Raw genomic sequence first — 14,584 nt, 5'->3', positions numbered from 1 at the left:
AGATATTGTGACCAAATTTCAAAGTTGTACATGCATCCATTATGAAAAAAAGTCCAGAAAACATTGACCCGGGACGGACGGACAGCCAGCCGGACGGACGGACAGCGCCATAACATAATACGTCGATCCGTCTAATGACGGGCGTATAGAAACCCCTGTAACATAAACTTATTTGTCAGAAGCCTCCCTCAACTTAAAATATAAATATACAATAATCTAGCCCCAATTTTCCCCTCTAAATTTCCCCCTTTCTTATTTCTTTTAAATATGTGTATTTAGGTGTTAAAACTTACTCATATTCTGCATCAGTTTTTTTGGCAATAAAAATTGTTGGAACATAATTAGCAACCATAAATTGAAATGTTTTAGGTTTAACTGTCAGACCCATTTCAATTTCAGTTTTATACAGATTCAAACTTTCGGGTAAAACCTGAGAATGGAACCCAAACTTTCCCTCTCTTTCCATATCTTCTGTTATTTCTGACAAGAGGTGCTTGTAGTTTAAAACTAACCAGGTAGCAATCACTGTGGGCAATCGCAAAGTTTGATTCACATAAAATAATGGCATCTCTTTACTTGCAAGATAAATGTCCTTCTGAGAATCATAAAAATGAAACTGAATGTGACTCTTACTCACTCCAATGTATGGAACAAGATTTAGAAATGGGTGACATTTTTTCTCATAAAAAGAAAAAACAATAGTTTGAGAAAACAATTGTGACAAGTGATTTTTAAGATCTTCAGACTTCACTTCAATTTGAGAGAGAGTATCATCTGAGAAATCATCATCTGATGAATCTTTGTCCACATTCTCAGGAACTACAGTTGCACCTACATCAACATTAGCTTCACACTTCTGCCTTTTTGATCTTCCAGTCTCATATGCACGTTTTCCGATCAAAATATCAAATCTGCCATACCATGTTTTCGAATTACCTGTAATAGATACTAAATTACATCCTTTTATCCTTCTTTCTAACATTCCAATGTATTTTCACAACTTAGATTTATTTCACTATTGACACATATTTAAGATCAAGGTTAAAAGATTCAGACACTGATAGTTAGACAAAACCAATATGCCTCCACCCCTTAAGTCACAGAGGCATAAAAAGATGTGCAAACATTGTATCGTCATGCAATGATTATTTAACTTGCTTACAGGATTTGACTTTCACGTTTTTGAGCACTAGATCAGTCGGGCTTCTTCAAATGACTTTTACTAGACCTGACCCTATATACATCCACTAGCCCTGGCCAACTTTCCAGAAAAAACTGCTAGTTTCTCCATATCTAAATACTTAACTCAAATGACAAATGTTAATTTTAAACCAAAACATATTTAATTGTCCCATATAAAATCTTTAGTCTCATTATTGATGCTTTTTTTAAATTTCAAAATACAACATTTTCTGTTTCTTTCAATTCTACCTGACTCGGAAATTCATTTGAACAACCTTGAAAACCCTTCACCCAAGGATGCTTTCTGCCAAGTTTGGTTGAAATTGGCCCAGTGGTTATGGAGAAGTTGAAACGTGAAAAGTTTTACAGACAGACAGATGGGCTGGTGAACAGATGGATGATGGACAATGGGTGATCAGAAAAGCCCACTTGAGCTGAAAGCTCAGGTAAGCTAAAAATGGCTGCTTATGGTGTAACATGCTGATCCACAGAAGTCCATGACCTTATGTTTTGACCAATGAAATGCTCTGAAAAATAAGCTCCTCCCATCAATACAAGGGGCAGACAAATATTGATTGCATGTATATTGCTTAACGTCCCTTTCGAGAATTTTCACTCATATGGAGACGTCACCAAGACCGGTGAGGGACTTCAAATTTGGGCCTTTGCTCGGCGCTTACAGCCATTGAGCAGTGAGGTTTCTTTAGCGTGCCACACCTACTGTGACATGGGACATCCATCTTTAAGGCCATCTCCGAGGAACCGTGACATTCACACCCGATTCCGAGCGTTTGGCGATGGAACTGTAGTACCTGTTTTAACAACTTAGGTGACAAATATTGGACACCCGCCACAGAAATGTATCTACTCGTACTGTATGTACATATAATTCTGTATGAGGAATCTGTAAATCAGATATCAGGGATAGAGCCAAATTATTCATATCATTTTCCTAAACCAATGACAGACTTGCAGCTAGAAGTCTGTAATGCCTTGAATTGTCTTGTGTCACAGGCCTTAAAATCACTTACAGCCTTTGAGCAGGGAGGGATCTTTATCATGCCACACCTGCTGTGACACGGGACCTCGGTTTTTGCGGTCTCATCCAAAGGACTGCTCCATTTAGTCGCCTCTTACAACAAACAAAGGGTACGGAGGACTTATTCTAACCCGGATCCCCACGGTCTGGTATTTTATGTTGTATGTTGTTACATCATTATGGCATGTGTAAATATCATATTGTTATAATAAACTTTCAAGTGATCGAGATTTATACAGATCAAAAATGGTGCGCTCAAATTCAGTCGGTGTGATTTCAGAATTATCAAATGAAATTGAGCTGATTTGTGCCATTTTACAATTTGTCGTCTTTTTGTTACTTCGAGGCAAAAAGACAATGGGGAAAAAACAAGAGGTCCATGGGCCATATCGCTCACCTGAGTCACCTTGTCCTACATCTGAAGACTTTCCATATATATTTGCATGTAAAACCTTAGTCCCTATTGTGGCCCCAACCTACCCCTGGAGGCCATGATTTTTAGGACTTGAATCTGCACTATGTCAGAAAGCTTTCATGTAAATGTCAACTTCTTTGGCCCAATGGTTCTTGAGAAGAAAATCGATTTTTAAAGATTTTACCTATATATTTGTATGTAAAACTTTGATACCCTATTGTGGCCCCATCATACCCCCGAGGGCCATGATTTGAACAAACTTAAATCTGCACTATGTTAGGGATCTTTCATGTAAATCTCAGCTTTTCTGGCTCAGTGGTTCTTGAGAAGAACATTTTAAAAGATTTCCCCTATATATTAGTATGTAAAACTTTGCTCCCCTCCCCCTTGTGGCCCCATCCTACCCCCAGGGGCCATGATTTTAACAAACTGGAATCTGCACTATATCAGGAAGCTTTCATGTAAATCTCAGCTTTTCTGGCTCAGTGGTTCTTGAGAAGAACATTTTTAAAGATTTTTCCTATATATTTGTATGTAAAACTTTGATCCCTTATTGTGGCCCCATCCAACCCCTTGGGGCCATGAATTTAACAAACTTGAATCTGCACTATGTCAGGAAGTTTTCATGTAAATATCAGCTTTTCTGGCCCAGTGGCTCTTGAGAAGAATTTTTGTGATTATCTCTTCTTTGAAAGTGACATGGCCCTTCATTTGAGCAAACTTGAAAGCCCTTCACCCAGGGATACTTTTGGCCAAGTTTGGTTGAAATTGGCCCAGTGTTTCTTGAGAAGAAGTCGAAAATGTAAAATGTTTACAGACGGACAACACGTTACAGGCGATCAGAAAAGCTCACTTGAGCTTTCAGCTCAGGTGAGCTAAAATGAAAATTAGGAAGTATTCGCCTCAAAATAATGACAAAACGAAAAGTCAACAAAATACAGGTGAAAAGACAGCAAAAGAAACCTGCAAAACAGCGACCAATTTTGTAGCCTAAAAGTTTCGCTTGGCATTTTGTCATCTTTTCAAGACGAAAAAGTGAAAGACAACAAAACAATAATTAGCGACTTTTATTTGCACACCCCTAATCATTATTCATTATCATGAATAAATTACAAATTCGAGAAGATTCTTACCAATTGATGTGTCCCCATATCTGATGACTTCTTTACAAGGACAAGGGCATTCTTTCTTCTTTTTCATGCTATGGTTATCCAAAACATATGCTTCTGACAATGAAAGGGGTGAGAAAAAATGAATGGCAAGTTTTGCTGCCCAGTCGGTTTCATTTCTTCCTGTTCCTTCTGATTCTTGTGTCTCTACTTGAAGTGCCTTGCTTGCTTCTGAAATAAAAGTAACAATATGGTTTAGGTCTGAACTTAAAGAAACTAATAGAAAGCAATGAATATTATTTTTTTTTTTTACTCAGGGTTCTAGGGATAACATGCATTTTTTATAATCTACCAATTTAATATGTCTAAGGATGTGGAACATTAAAACTATTCTGAACATAACAGTATAAAACAAGATCTGTAATTCATATAACTTCAATGCCCTCAAAAGTGCATACACTGATGAAAGGCTTCACATAATATATATGTATTAACATTAAGGCCATAGTTTTTTAATTTATTGGTTTACGGATTTTTGTTTTAAGAATTAGGGTCGGTCGGGAGAAAAAAAAATTAAATTAAAATAAACATTTTTGATATCCAACGTTTTATTTTCAATAAATCATTAAAATCATTTCGTGAGTGTTCAACGAAGATTTTACATTTACAAATTGTAAATATAATGAAAAAAATTTAATATGCTAGGAAGCATTATTACAATTTTATGTACCAATTCCATTTTTAATTTCAGAATGTTCATACCCCATGAAATAATTTTAACCCCATTTTTCCCACATAGATATATGCGCTTAGAATATTCTCTACCACTTTTTTTGAAAAGTGTTTTCAGTTTTTCATTTTTATTTGGTACTCAAATTCTCTCCACCACTACACAAGGTATACTAATTTTCGGGAAATATGCATACCTTTCCGAGTTTCATCTGGGAATTGGTCATATTTTTTACGGGCATTCATTATAGTATCAAAAGCGTCTAACAATTTCTCACACTGTTGTATTCCCTGTTCGGATTTTTGACGGCAGAAATGCACGTACATGTATTCAAATACGTTTATTATGGCATGTACTGCTGTGGTATAAAGTCACTATAGTTTGAATAATCTAACTGTATCTCGGGACAGACCCTCACCACACTCAAACAGGGTCCGTAGGACATTATCACTTTAACGATAGAACATCCTATCTAGTAAAGTCGCTAATAACTGCACCTTTCCCTTGAATTCCCTCATCCTTAAACACCAAATAGTACTGCAAAAATACCGCCAATTGTATGAGAAATATTTATTTCTATCAATTCCCTTTTTTGGGGTGACGAAATGCCATCTGGCATATATTTTGTCGACAAGAACGATATACAGGTATCATTACTGTCATCGTGGCCATATTTGTTTACATGGTTTTTAAAAATACGGAATAAAGATATTTCGCAAAACGAATAGTGATTACCAAATACATATCAATAGGTTTGCGTTTCACGATTTTCTATTCGTAAAATTTAAAATGCATTTTATTTTTATTTTCTGTTTGACTCGTTGGGTAGAATCGACGGAATTTTAAAAAAGTAGAAATTTGCATTTTATTTTTCTCTCGATTTCCCAGAAATTAGGGTCGGCAGATCCGTAAACCAAGAAATAAAAAAACTGTGGCCTAAACAACATGACCCATCCTAGAGTTAAACTAAAGATTGTTGAAACCTCCTCCCCTTAATGTACTGAATGGAGCATAAGCGGGAACATAGCTAGATAATATGAACTCCGATAAACCACATAAGAGAAGTGTTCACAAACTATTTTACACTATCCAACCCTCAAATCCACTATAATATGACAACAATTGAATTCTCCTGTCCCTGCAATATGCACATCTGCAAATGGCATTGAAGTTTTAAGTCTATCTGACAAGCCATATAGGAGGAGAAGCATTAACAAGATTTTGCGACAGACAGACAGATGGAAAGTACAAAAACAGTATGTCTCCCCCCTGAAAGAGGGGAGACATAAACCCTGGGGTTGCAAAATTGACCATTTTTTGTCCATGTATCCTTTTCTGCTATTCCTAAATATACATTTTAGATTTTGTACGGTATGAAGTCCTTCAAATCATTATAATAATTTTGAAACCACCCTGGAACCAAACCCCTAGGGTCATGAAATTCACTGTTTTGGTAAATGATTACCTACTCCTTCTAAATATCCATTTAGTTTCAATTCAGTATCAATAGCATTAAAGCGGATATCATACATGTATATATGTTTTGCACATGTACACTATATATCATTATATATACCAAGTTTGATCAACCCTGGAGTCAGAAACCCTACCCCGGGATCATGAAATTTACAATTTACAATTTTGTTAGAGGCCATCCTGCTCTACATCACCATGATCACTATATGCATTTAGTTTTTCTTACACATGTGCGGTTGTACAGAAGATTTTTGAAAATTGGTAAATTTTTGGCAGTTTTTGCCCCACCCCTAGGTTCCCAATTTGAAAGGAATTGGAATAGTAGTTATCAAGAAGTTAAAAATGTTCAATTGGTAATGCACAACGGACGATAACGGATGAAAACCAATTGCAATAGCTAGGTCACCTAAGTTTACTCAGGTGACCTATTAAAGGACACTACGCATGTTTCTAAACTTTTTCATTTTTTTAGCAAAATTAATTCTTTTCATGCCTAAAACTACTTTAAATGTGTTTTAAACTGAAATATTCTGCATAGTTTTCAAGATTGAATTCAAATCTTGTGATATGCATATTTTCTTTTGCTATTTTACGCGCCATTATGTGTGACGTCATATGTGCCCTTGGGTTTGAAAACATCTATTAGCCATTTCATAAACATACAAGATTTAATCCACAAAAAAACAATTATCACGTTAATGGCTTGTAATTAATATTGCATTAAGATGTTTTGTGCCCTGCTCGGTTGTACTATTTGTCGGTAGAAATTAAGGATTTTTAATTTTTCGAAGGAAGGTAGGAGAAAAAAGATGTGGATGATTTTTTTTGTTAGAGCAAGAACTTTACCTTGAAAAACACACAGTCACCTTTTCAAAAACCACTTGGACAAAGACCCTGATAAAATGCGAGAAAATGGATAAATCGAATCTAAGCACTATATAATTCTGTTCTGGTCTTCAAATTCAATACACACTCGGATCAACTGACCTTCACCTTGTAACAATTAACATACCCAATATAACTTGTGCTTCCAGTTTCTACCAACTTGTAGATTTACAAAAATTTGAAAGATAAAATAATTGAACTTTTAATTATATGAATAATAGAATATTGTATTTCCAAACTTTAAATTGAATTATAAAATTATTTCCTCATTGAACTCGTAACATCTTGAGTGCGTCAGTAGAATCTATAACACCGTGCTCCCACTTCCTAACGACATGCAGATCACAATTCAAAAATAATAACATTGCTTTATCAAAATAAACTAATGTGATTTCCACTTTAAATTTGATTATGTTTATTGATTTATTGTTTTTTCTTTTCCTTTCTTTCCGAAATGCACCTATGACAGTAGCTAGACCTATAGTTGTCAACAATGTACGTATTATAATATGTCTAATCCAAAAATAGATAATAATTGCACTGTTTATTTTAGAAAAACAGCACCAATTACAGGTGTATAAAGGAATAGCATCACCCAATAGAGTGTAGACAGCAACCCACATAAATATTATTTACTCGCAATATTGCTGATTTCATACACACTTTCCTCGCTATATTTGGGTATTTACATTGCTATATGTCAATTGGATCACGCGCTCGTCCTTTTCCATAACCGGTAAGAAGACTCGGACGTGGATTGGCGCAAGGATTGCATCAAATCGATACATTTCTTCGTTGGAAGTGCGCCTGTGGATGAGATTAAAAAGCCAGAACTGAATCCCTGTATAATATGTTATTTATATTTTCGCCACAGATTCAGTTTTGGTATCATTAACGTCTTATTTAGTGTTGCAAAATCGGGAAAATTTCAAAATCGATCATAAGTGGAAGAACTGTTTCGATCAATGATCGATATAATCAGTATTTACATGTAGTTAATAATGTTTATTATTTTTGGAGTTATTTCTATTTAGTTTTATGGATATGTTCAGTAAATACACATTAGCTGGTGTCACTGAATTCCCAATTTTCAATGTGGAGTCCGATTCGTGTTAAAGTATGAAATAAAAAGACGTATCTTTATAGAGTTAAAAGTGTAAATTTTTGTACAATTACACACACCACACACAACAAAATGCACAATGAAAATAAAATGTGATAATATATTTATATATAATATTGGGGGGGCAAGTTGTCTCAAGAAAAGGGGCGACTTGTCCTGAGAGAGGGCGAATGAGGAACCGGAGTCGGTTATCTTATCTTGTATTGATAGAGAGCGCCACAGGCAAATCCGGCCCTGAACAAAAAAAAAAGATAAATGTTGAGAAGATGGGTTATCAGCAACCATTCTCGAATGCGATTTCAGAAAACACAAACACTACCTTTTACTTACGATGGCATCCAGTTGTGGTCATATGACAATACCTGAACTTAGGAAAGAGTTAGAAAAGTTTGGAGCAAAGAAATTGGGAAGAAAGTGGTAACTTGTAAGAAGGTAAATAAACATTCAATGTTTTTATGTTCATCCAAGTAAAATATGATTAACGCAGTAAATAACTATCAATGGTGTTTAGATATTATCTAAATATATTATAACAACGTATAATGAAACTAGGTGTTATCAGAAAGGAATGCTTGTAAAAGTTTGCAGATTTACCGAACTAAACTAAACTTGAATTTCCTCAGCAATTCCAACATCGTTGCTATATTGCTTCATGTCTGCAACAAAATAGAAACGCATTTTTATATTGAATAAAACGATACAGTGTTATAATCATTTGATTATTGCCACTATGTTTTACATTATAATGATCACCTGATAAGTATTATTTGATTACAGACTTAATTGAAGCATATAGAAGAAATGAACATCGTGCAAGGACCGATATTTCTGGACCTTAATTTATTATGATGTCACCCGATCCACAACTCTACAGGGACCTTCATTGTGATAAGAGCTTTTCAAATGAAAAGGAATGACAAATTCATTGACGAGATGAAGAGAAATTTTAATGAATTTTATGAAAGATATTTTAAGTCTGCTCTGTTAGAGAAAACGTTTTTCAAGACATACCATGGTAAATGTACATGGAATAAATGTTTAAAAAATTAAATAAAGGTTTATTCTTTAATCACATAAATTTTTAATGGTGAATTATGCATAAGACGGCACTATGCAATTCTTAAAATTGTACAACATGAAACAGACATAAATAATTTTACAGGAAAGCTTTGTTTCAGAGCTATTCATAGGTTCTGTCAGTATTTTGAAAGTTTTGGCAAGTCCAAAAATTCTTTCAATGTGTACACGTTTGCTGGATATCTTTCTGTCCTCTATCACATTAGCACAGGAGTCATTCCTAAAAATTGTATGAATTGTATCAATGATGCTTTGAATCAATTACTGAATTAGTAAGGGTTATACATACATGTACTAAAATATGTTTTAGAACTTGCAGTATAATTTATCAAAGAGTAGCAAATAATATAACTACAAACATCTGCATCATTATGAACTTAATATATATATACAAAAGGATCGCATTTGTTTTTTGATTTAACTGAAACCTGTAAAACTTGTAAACTATGTTTTAAGTAGACATCAATGTCAAAACACAGAATCCCATGATAGCAGGTATATGCATAAATTATCAACAGGGTGGATACTTTTGGACATATTTTGTGATTATATAGTAGTTATGAAATTGATCACTGTTCTTTATCTTCACTTTTTCATTATGGTGTTAAGAGATAATGGGTAGTAATAGTGGGGATTCCTCGTGTGAGAGTGTTTGTAACCTTATCAGATTATTTTGCATGTGTAGTAAATTGCCGATCCCATTAGCGGGTTTTTCTCAGTAAATGCGATATAAGTACTACACAAAATACTATATATCAACATTACTTTGTATATGTATATTATAAACAAAAATTCAAGATAAGCAATAGTTACCATGTTCAGTTTCAGTCAAATAGTCGTCCGATATAAAATGCGCTCTGCAAACAAGTTGACGGAGTACAGCTTTGAAAACGAGTTTCACCACGTTGAATTGCGCGAATCCAGGCTTTTCTTCTTAACGAGTCTGATGGAAATACATGATGATCACCCCTATTACAACAATACGGCACACAACAGCAAGTTCCGAGCATGTTTCAAAAGGATGTGTTTGACAGCAGATTGTTTACGTTTTTCTTCGATCGGTAACTACAGATAAAGCGCGAGGGTATTCCGATTCAGGGCCGAGTTTGTCTGTGGCGCCCCCTAATGAAAAGATAACCGGAGCCGGTTACTCAATGTCCTAAGACGGGGCGAGTTGTCTTGGGGGCAAGTTGTCCAGCATTCCCATCAACAGGTGTTTTGGTGTTCCCAAGAGAATGCGCCTACTAGCCTAACAAAAACCCAAGGTTACGTTCTCTTACCTTCAATACGAGATATAAACGACAACAAAGCATCCAAAGCCCGTAGTTCAGGTCCATTTGGTTTTTTCCCCAATTTTATATAATCCATCAAAATTGAGTTTCCTTTCTCGAATATGTCAGTAAATCCGTATTCTTTACTGAAAGTATACCCTTCCGTATGATACTTGAAGTCAACGAGCACACTTGCTTGGCTAAAACTAATTCCTTCTCCGACCCCTCCGTTGCATACTTTTAGATTCATACTTGAAAGCGCATGATTTATATTTTTCAAAATAGAAAGAGAAAGCGCTAGTTCTTTTCTGGTGGTCGAAGCGCCCGCCATCGCCATTTTGCAGGGAATAACTGCTTATCGTCCCGATTCGCCCCAAAGACGTTTCGCACCTGCTAAAAATTATCTATGGTGTGGCTTACAATGACGCCGTAACCACATGTACACACAATATTTTCCATATTGGTAAAATTGCAAACGTATGTTCAATCACAGGTTTATATCTGAATTTTGATTAATAAATTCAATTAAATATTGATTCACCAAACATGTTGGCATACAATCACGTTAAACAATGAGATATATGATAATACAAGTACAAACAGTTCATATATATACATATTTGAATATATATACATACACACACATTCATATACATATACACATACATACCCCACATGTACATGTGACATATATTTTAAAAACTGTATGTCATTGGATGCAATTTAGTATTGTATATATTAAATTATAATATTAGTAATATAATTATAGCTAGGACTCGGTCTACTTTTCTTGCGCAATTCAAAACATTCAAATAAAAATTCACATAACCTTCTAGCATGAACAGCATTGACAGGGTTGCATAGTATTTTACAACTGTTTTCCTTTGATATATATATATTATCATCATGCATTTGAATTATAGATGCTTAATTAAAGGGTAATATTTCTTTCTTATATCTTCATATGGATCAACCATTTTAGAAATTTGCACTCTAATACTGATAACACATTTCAGAATCGACTTAATGAGCTAGAACATATTCTACAGGGAAAAGAAAAGAAAACCATATTTAATGAACTTGATTTTGAAATTAAAGATAAAGAAATAATAAATGCACTTGCAAACACAGGTGTTTGTGGACAGGACTTCCGGTACCCCCCTTCTTTTATTTTTGAATGTTCAATTCCTTGGGTATTTCGGACGTATTTTGGATAAAATATGTAACTTCAGAGTTTATCTATTTATGATCGGTGATATGACATTTTTAAAAACGGTTTCTATGCGAGATTTGTGTATTCCATTGAAATAGATAAACTCTGAAGTTACATATTTTATCCAAAATACGTCGGAAATACCCAAGGAATTGAACATTTAAAAATAAAAGAAGGGGGGTACCGGAAGTCCTGTCCACAAGCACCTGTGCTTGCAAAGCTCAAGTTAGGTAAAGCAGTTGGGCTTGATCTAATTTCAAATGAAATGCTAAAATGTAGTCAAAATTACTTAATCCCATGTTTGAGAAAACTATTCAATACCTGTTTTAAAAATGGGGTTTACCCAAAGATATGGGCCGATGGCTATATCTCTCCAATTTATAAATCCGAGGACCCCAACGACCCAGCAAACTACAGAGGCATAACTATAACAAGCTGCATTGGTAAATTATTTAACTCTATACTTAATAACAGATTAGATTTGTACTTGTGGAAGAATAATATAATTCATAATTCCCAAATAGGATTTACAAAACATGCATAAACTGCCGATCATGTCTTTATCTTAAAAAACCTTGATAGATAAATATTGCAATACCAAAGAAGGTAGGCTTTATACATGTTTCATTGACTTTCGTAAGGCTTTTGATAGTGTAATACACACTGGTTTGAAACTAAAACTGTTGAATATGAATATTGGCAGTTATTTTTACAACATTATCAAGGATATGTACAGGAATTCTAAAGCATGTGTTAGAATTGGAGATAGTCTTACTGATCCATTTTTGATTAACCTTGGTGTAAGACAGGGGAACAATTTAAGTCCCTCTCTGTTCAAAATCATCATTAATGACTTTCCATTATATCTCGAAAAATGTATAGATACTGTATCACTTCAAAAAGAAAATTTAAATTGTTTAATGTATGCAGACGATATAGTAATAATGTCAACATCAGCAGAGGGTTTACAACAGAGAATAGATATTTTAGAAACATACTGTAATGATTGGTGTTTGAATGTCAATGTTAAGAAAACAAAAGTTATTGTCTTTAACAAGGCTGGGAGAATACTGCAGTGTAAATTTAAATTTCAGAACAAACATATTGAATGTACACCTTATTATAAATACTTGGGTACCTTTTTTCTGCATCTGGCAGTTTTAGTACCGCTAAATCTGAACTATATAACACAGCCCTCAAAGGATTTTATAAATTGAAAAAAGACTTTTTATGTTTAGCACCAGGAATTAAAACAAGTACTCATCTCTTTGACCACACAATAAAACCAATTTTATTATATAATTCTGAAATATGGGGTGGATACATAGGTTCATGGAATAAATTAAAATCATCACCATTTGATCCAGACAAACTTTTTAAATCACTTCACTGTGAGAAGCTTCATCATAAATATTCTAAATGTATTTTTTGTGTACATAAGAAAAGTGCTGTACTATTAGAATTGGGGAGATTTCCTCTACATCATGATATTTTGAAATCAATCATTTGTTATTGGTACAGGCTTGAAAACCAAAATGAATTTAAACTACTTAAGGATGCTTATCTATGTAGTAAATCTTTACATTTAAACAGCAAATTGTCATGGTACTCACTAGTAGAAAAAGCTTTAGAATATATTAAAATTGGATATCCGTTAAGAGATTTTAGTCAGTATAGATTTAAGAAAATTGTAAAGAAATTACTCTGTGATAAATACACTGAAACCTGGTACAATAATCGAAATAAATTAATTGATGGGAAACTGTGCACTTATTTTAAGCTTAAGGAACACTTTGGTTTTGAGAACTATCTTAATAAAATTAAAAATTTTGATATTAGACGATCTATTTGTAATTAAGTTACGGATATCAGCTCATAAATTAATGATTGAAGTTGGTAGATATTCTGGTATTACTAGGAATGAACGAATATGTAACTCCGGTTTATTAGGTGATGAGATCCATTTTTTGATTAAATGTGAAAAGTTTGCTGATAAAAGAAAATCTTTGTGTGGTGCTATAGAAAAAACAGTTAAATTTTTTACCAAACTCAATGATGAACAAAAATTCATTTACATACTATGTTCTGAAGAGCCATCCATTCTAAATATAACTGGAAAATTTATTTTGAACAATATATGACACTGTGTTTGTATATAACTATGTGTTATGTAATCACTTCTTTCTTTACTTGTATATGTATATGTACATTATTTGCATGTATTTTCATGCTGCCCCTTGAGGGCCCTTGATTGGAAATAAATATAGTTATAGTTATATGGAGAAATTCTTACCATTTGGCTAATTTGCATGCCGCCATCTTGGAATTCGAACTATCAGTCATTACGTAAAGCAATTAATAGAGAAAAATATGTAAAATCACGATTGTAAACTAACCTCTGCATAAACACACGGTTCCAGCATCATACCCCATTCTTCATGTTCGTATCTTTTCAATGAAACAACTTTCAATGTATAACTGATACAAAATTCGGAGTTCCATTTATAGTTAAAGTTTTGAATCGAAGAGCCCCATTTAATCCATTATAAGCATTTCAAGAATTTCTGTGTATTGTTAATTCTTTATTATTGTTTGTGTACTGCTGTCATTGTACATTTGTCTGTGTATTGTTAATTGTTTCTTACTGTTTGTGTACTGCTGTCTTTGTACAGTTGTTTGTGTATTGTTGATTGTTTATTATTGTTTGTGTACTGCTGTCATTGTACCATTATCTATGTATTGTTAATTATTTATTACTGTCTTTGTACAGTTGTTTGTGTATTGTTACTTCTTTATTATTGTTTGTGTACTGCTGTTTTTGTACAGTTGTTTGTGTATTGTTGATTGTTTATTATTGTTTGTGTACTGCTGTCATTGTACCATTATCTATGTATTGTTAATTGTTTATTACTGTTTGTGTACTGCTGTCTTTGTACAGTTGTTTGTGTATTGTTGATTGTTTATTATTGTTTGTGTACTGCTGTCATTGTACCATTATCTATGTATTGTTAATTGTTTATTACTGATTGTGTACAGCTGTCTTTGTACAGTTGTTTGTGTATTG

At 33.8% G+C, this 14,584-nt stretch overlaps 1 protein-coding gene and 1 long non-coding RNA gene across 2 annotated transcripts in view; one reads left to right on the top strand and one right to left on the bottom strand.

Annotated features, from left to right (window-relative positions):
* LOC125672883 (uncharacterized) overlaps positions 1-10,890 on the bottom strand; it is a 15,030-nt gene extending 4,140 nt beyond the window's left edge. Inside the window, exons 1-3 of the mRNA XM_048909101.2 lie at positions 10,317-10,890; positions 3,770-3,976; positions 1-936 (exon numbers count right to left, since the gene is read on the bottom strand). The exon at positions 1-936 is cut by the window's left edge and continues 4,140 nt beyond it. Of these exons, the coding sequence (XP_048765058.2) occupies positions 290-936; positions 3,770-3,976; positions 10,317-10,644 (1,182 nt within the window). The 5' untranslated portion in view covers positions 10,645-10,890 and the 3' untranslated portion in view covers positions 1-289. The remainder of the gene's footprint in view (positions 937-3,769; positions 3,977-10,316) is intronic.
* On the top strand, positions 7,707-9,027 carry LOC130050328 (uncharacterized). Its single transcript, XR_008798756.1, has 2 exons — positions 7,707-8,391; positions 8,737-9,027. It is a non-coding gene; the product is annotated as an uncharacterized LOC130050328 (long non-coding RNA).
* Positions 10,891-14,584: the final 3,694 nt, after the last annotated feature.

Source organism: Ostrea edulis, chromosome 9 (assembly GCF_947568905.1).
Source record: "Ostrea edulis chromosome 9, xbOstEdul1.1, whole genome shotgun sequence".
In the NCBI taxonomy this organism is placed as follows: Eukaryota; Metazoa; Mollusca; class Bivalvia; order Ostreida; family Ostreidae; genus Ostrea; species Ostrea edulis.
The sequence above is the reverse complement of the archived record's forward strand: the minus strand, read 5'-3'. Positions and strand labels throughout refer to the sequence as shown.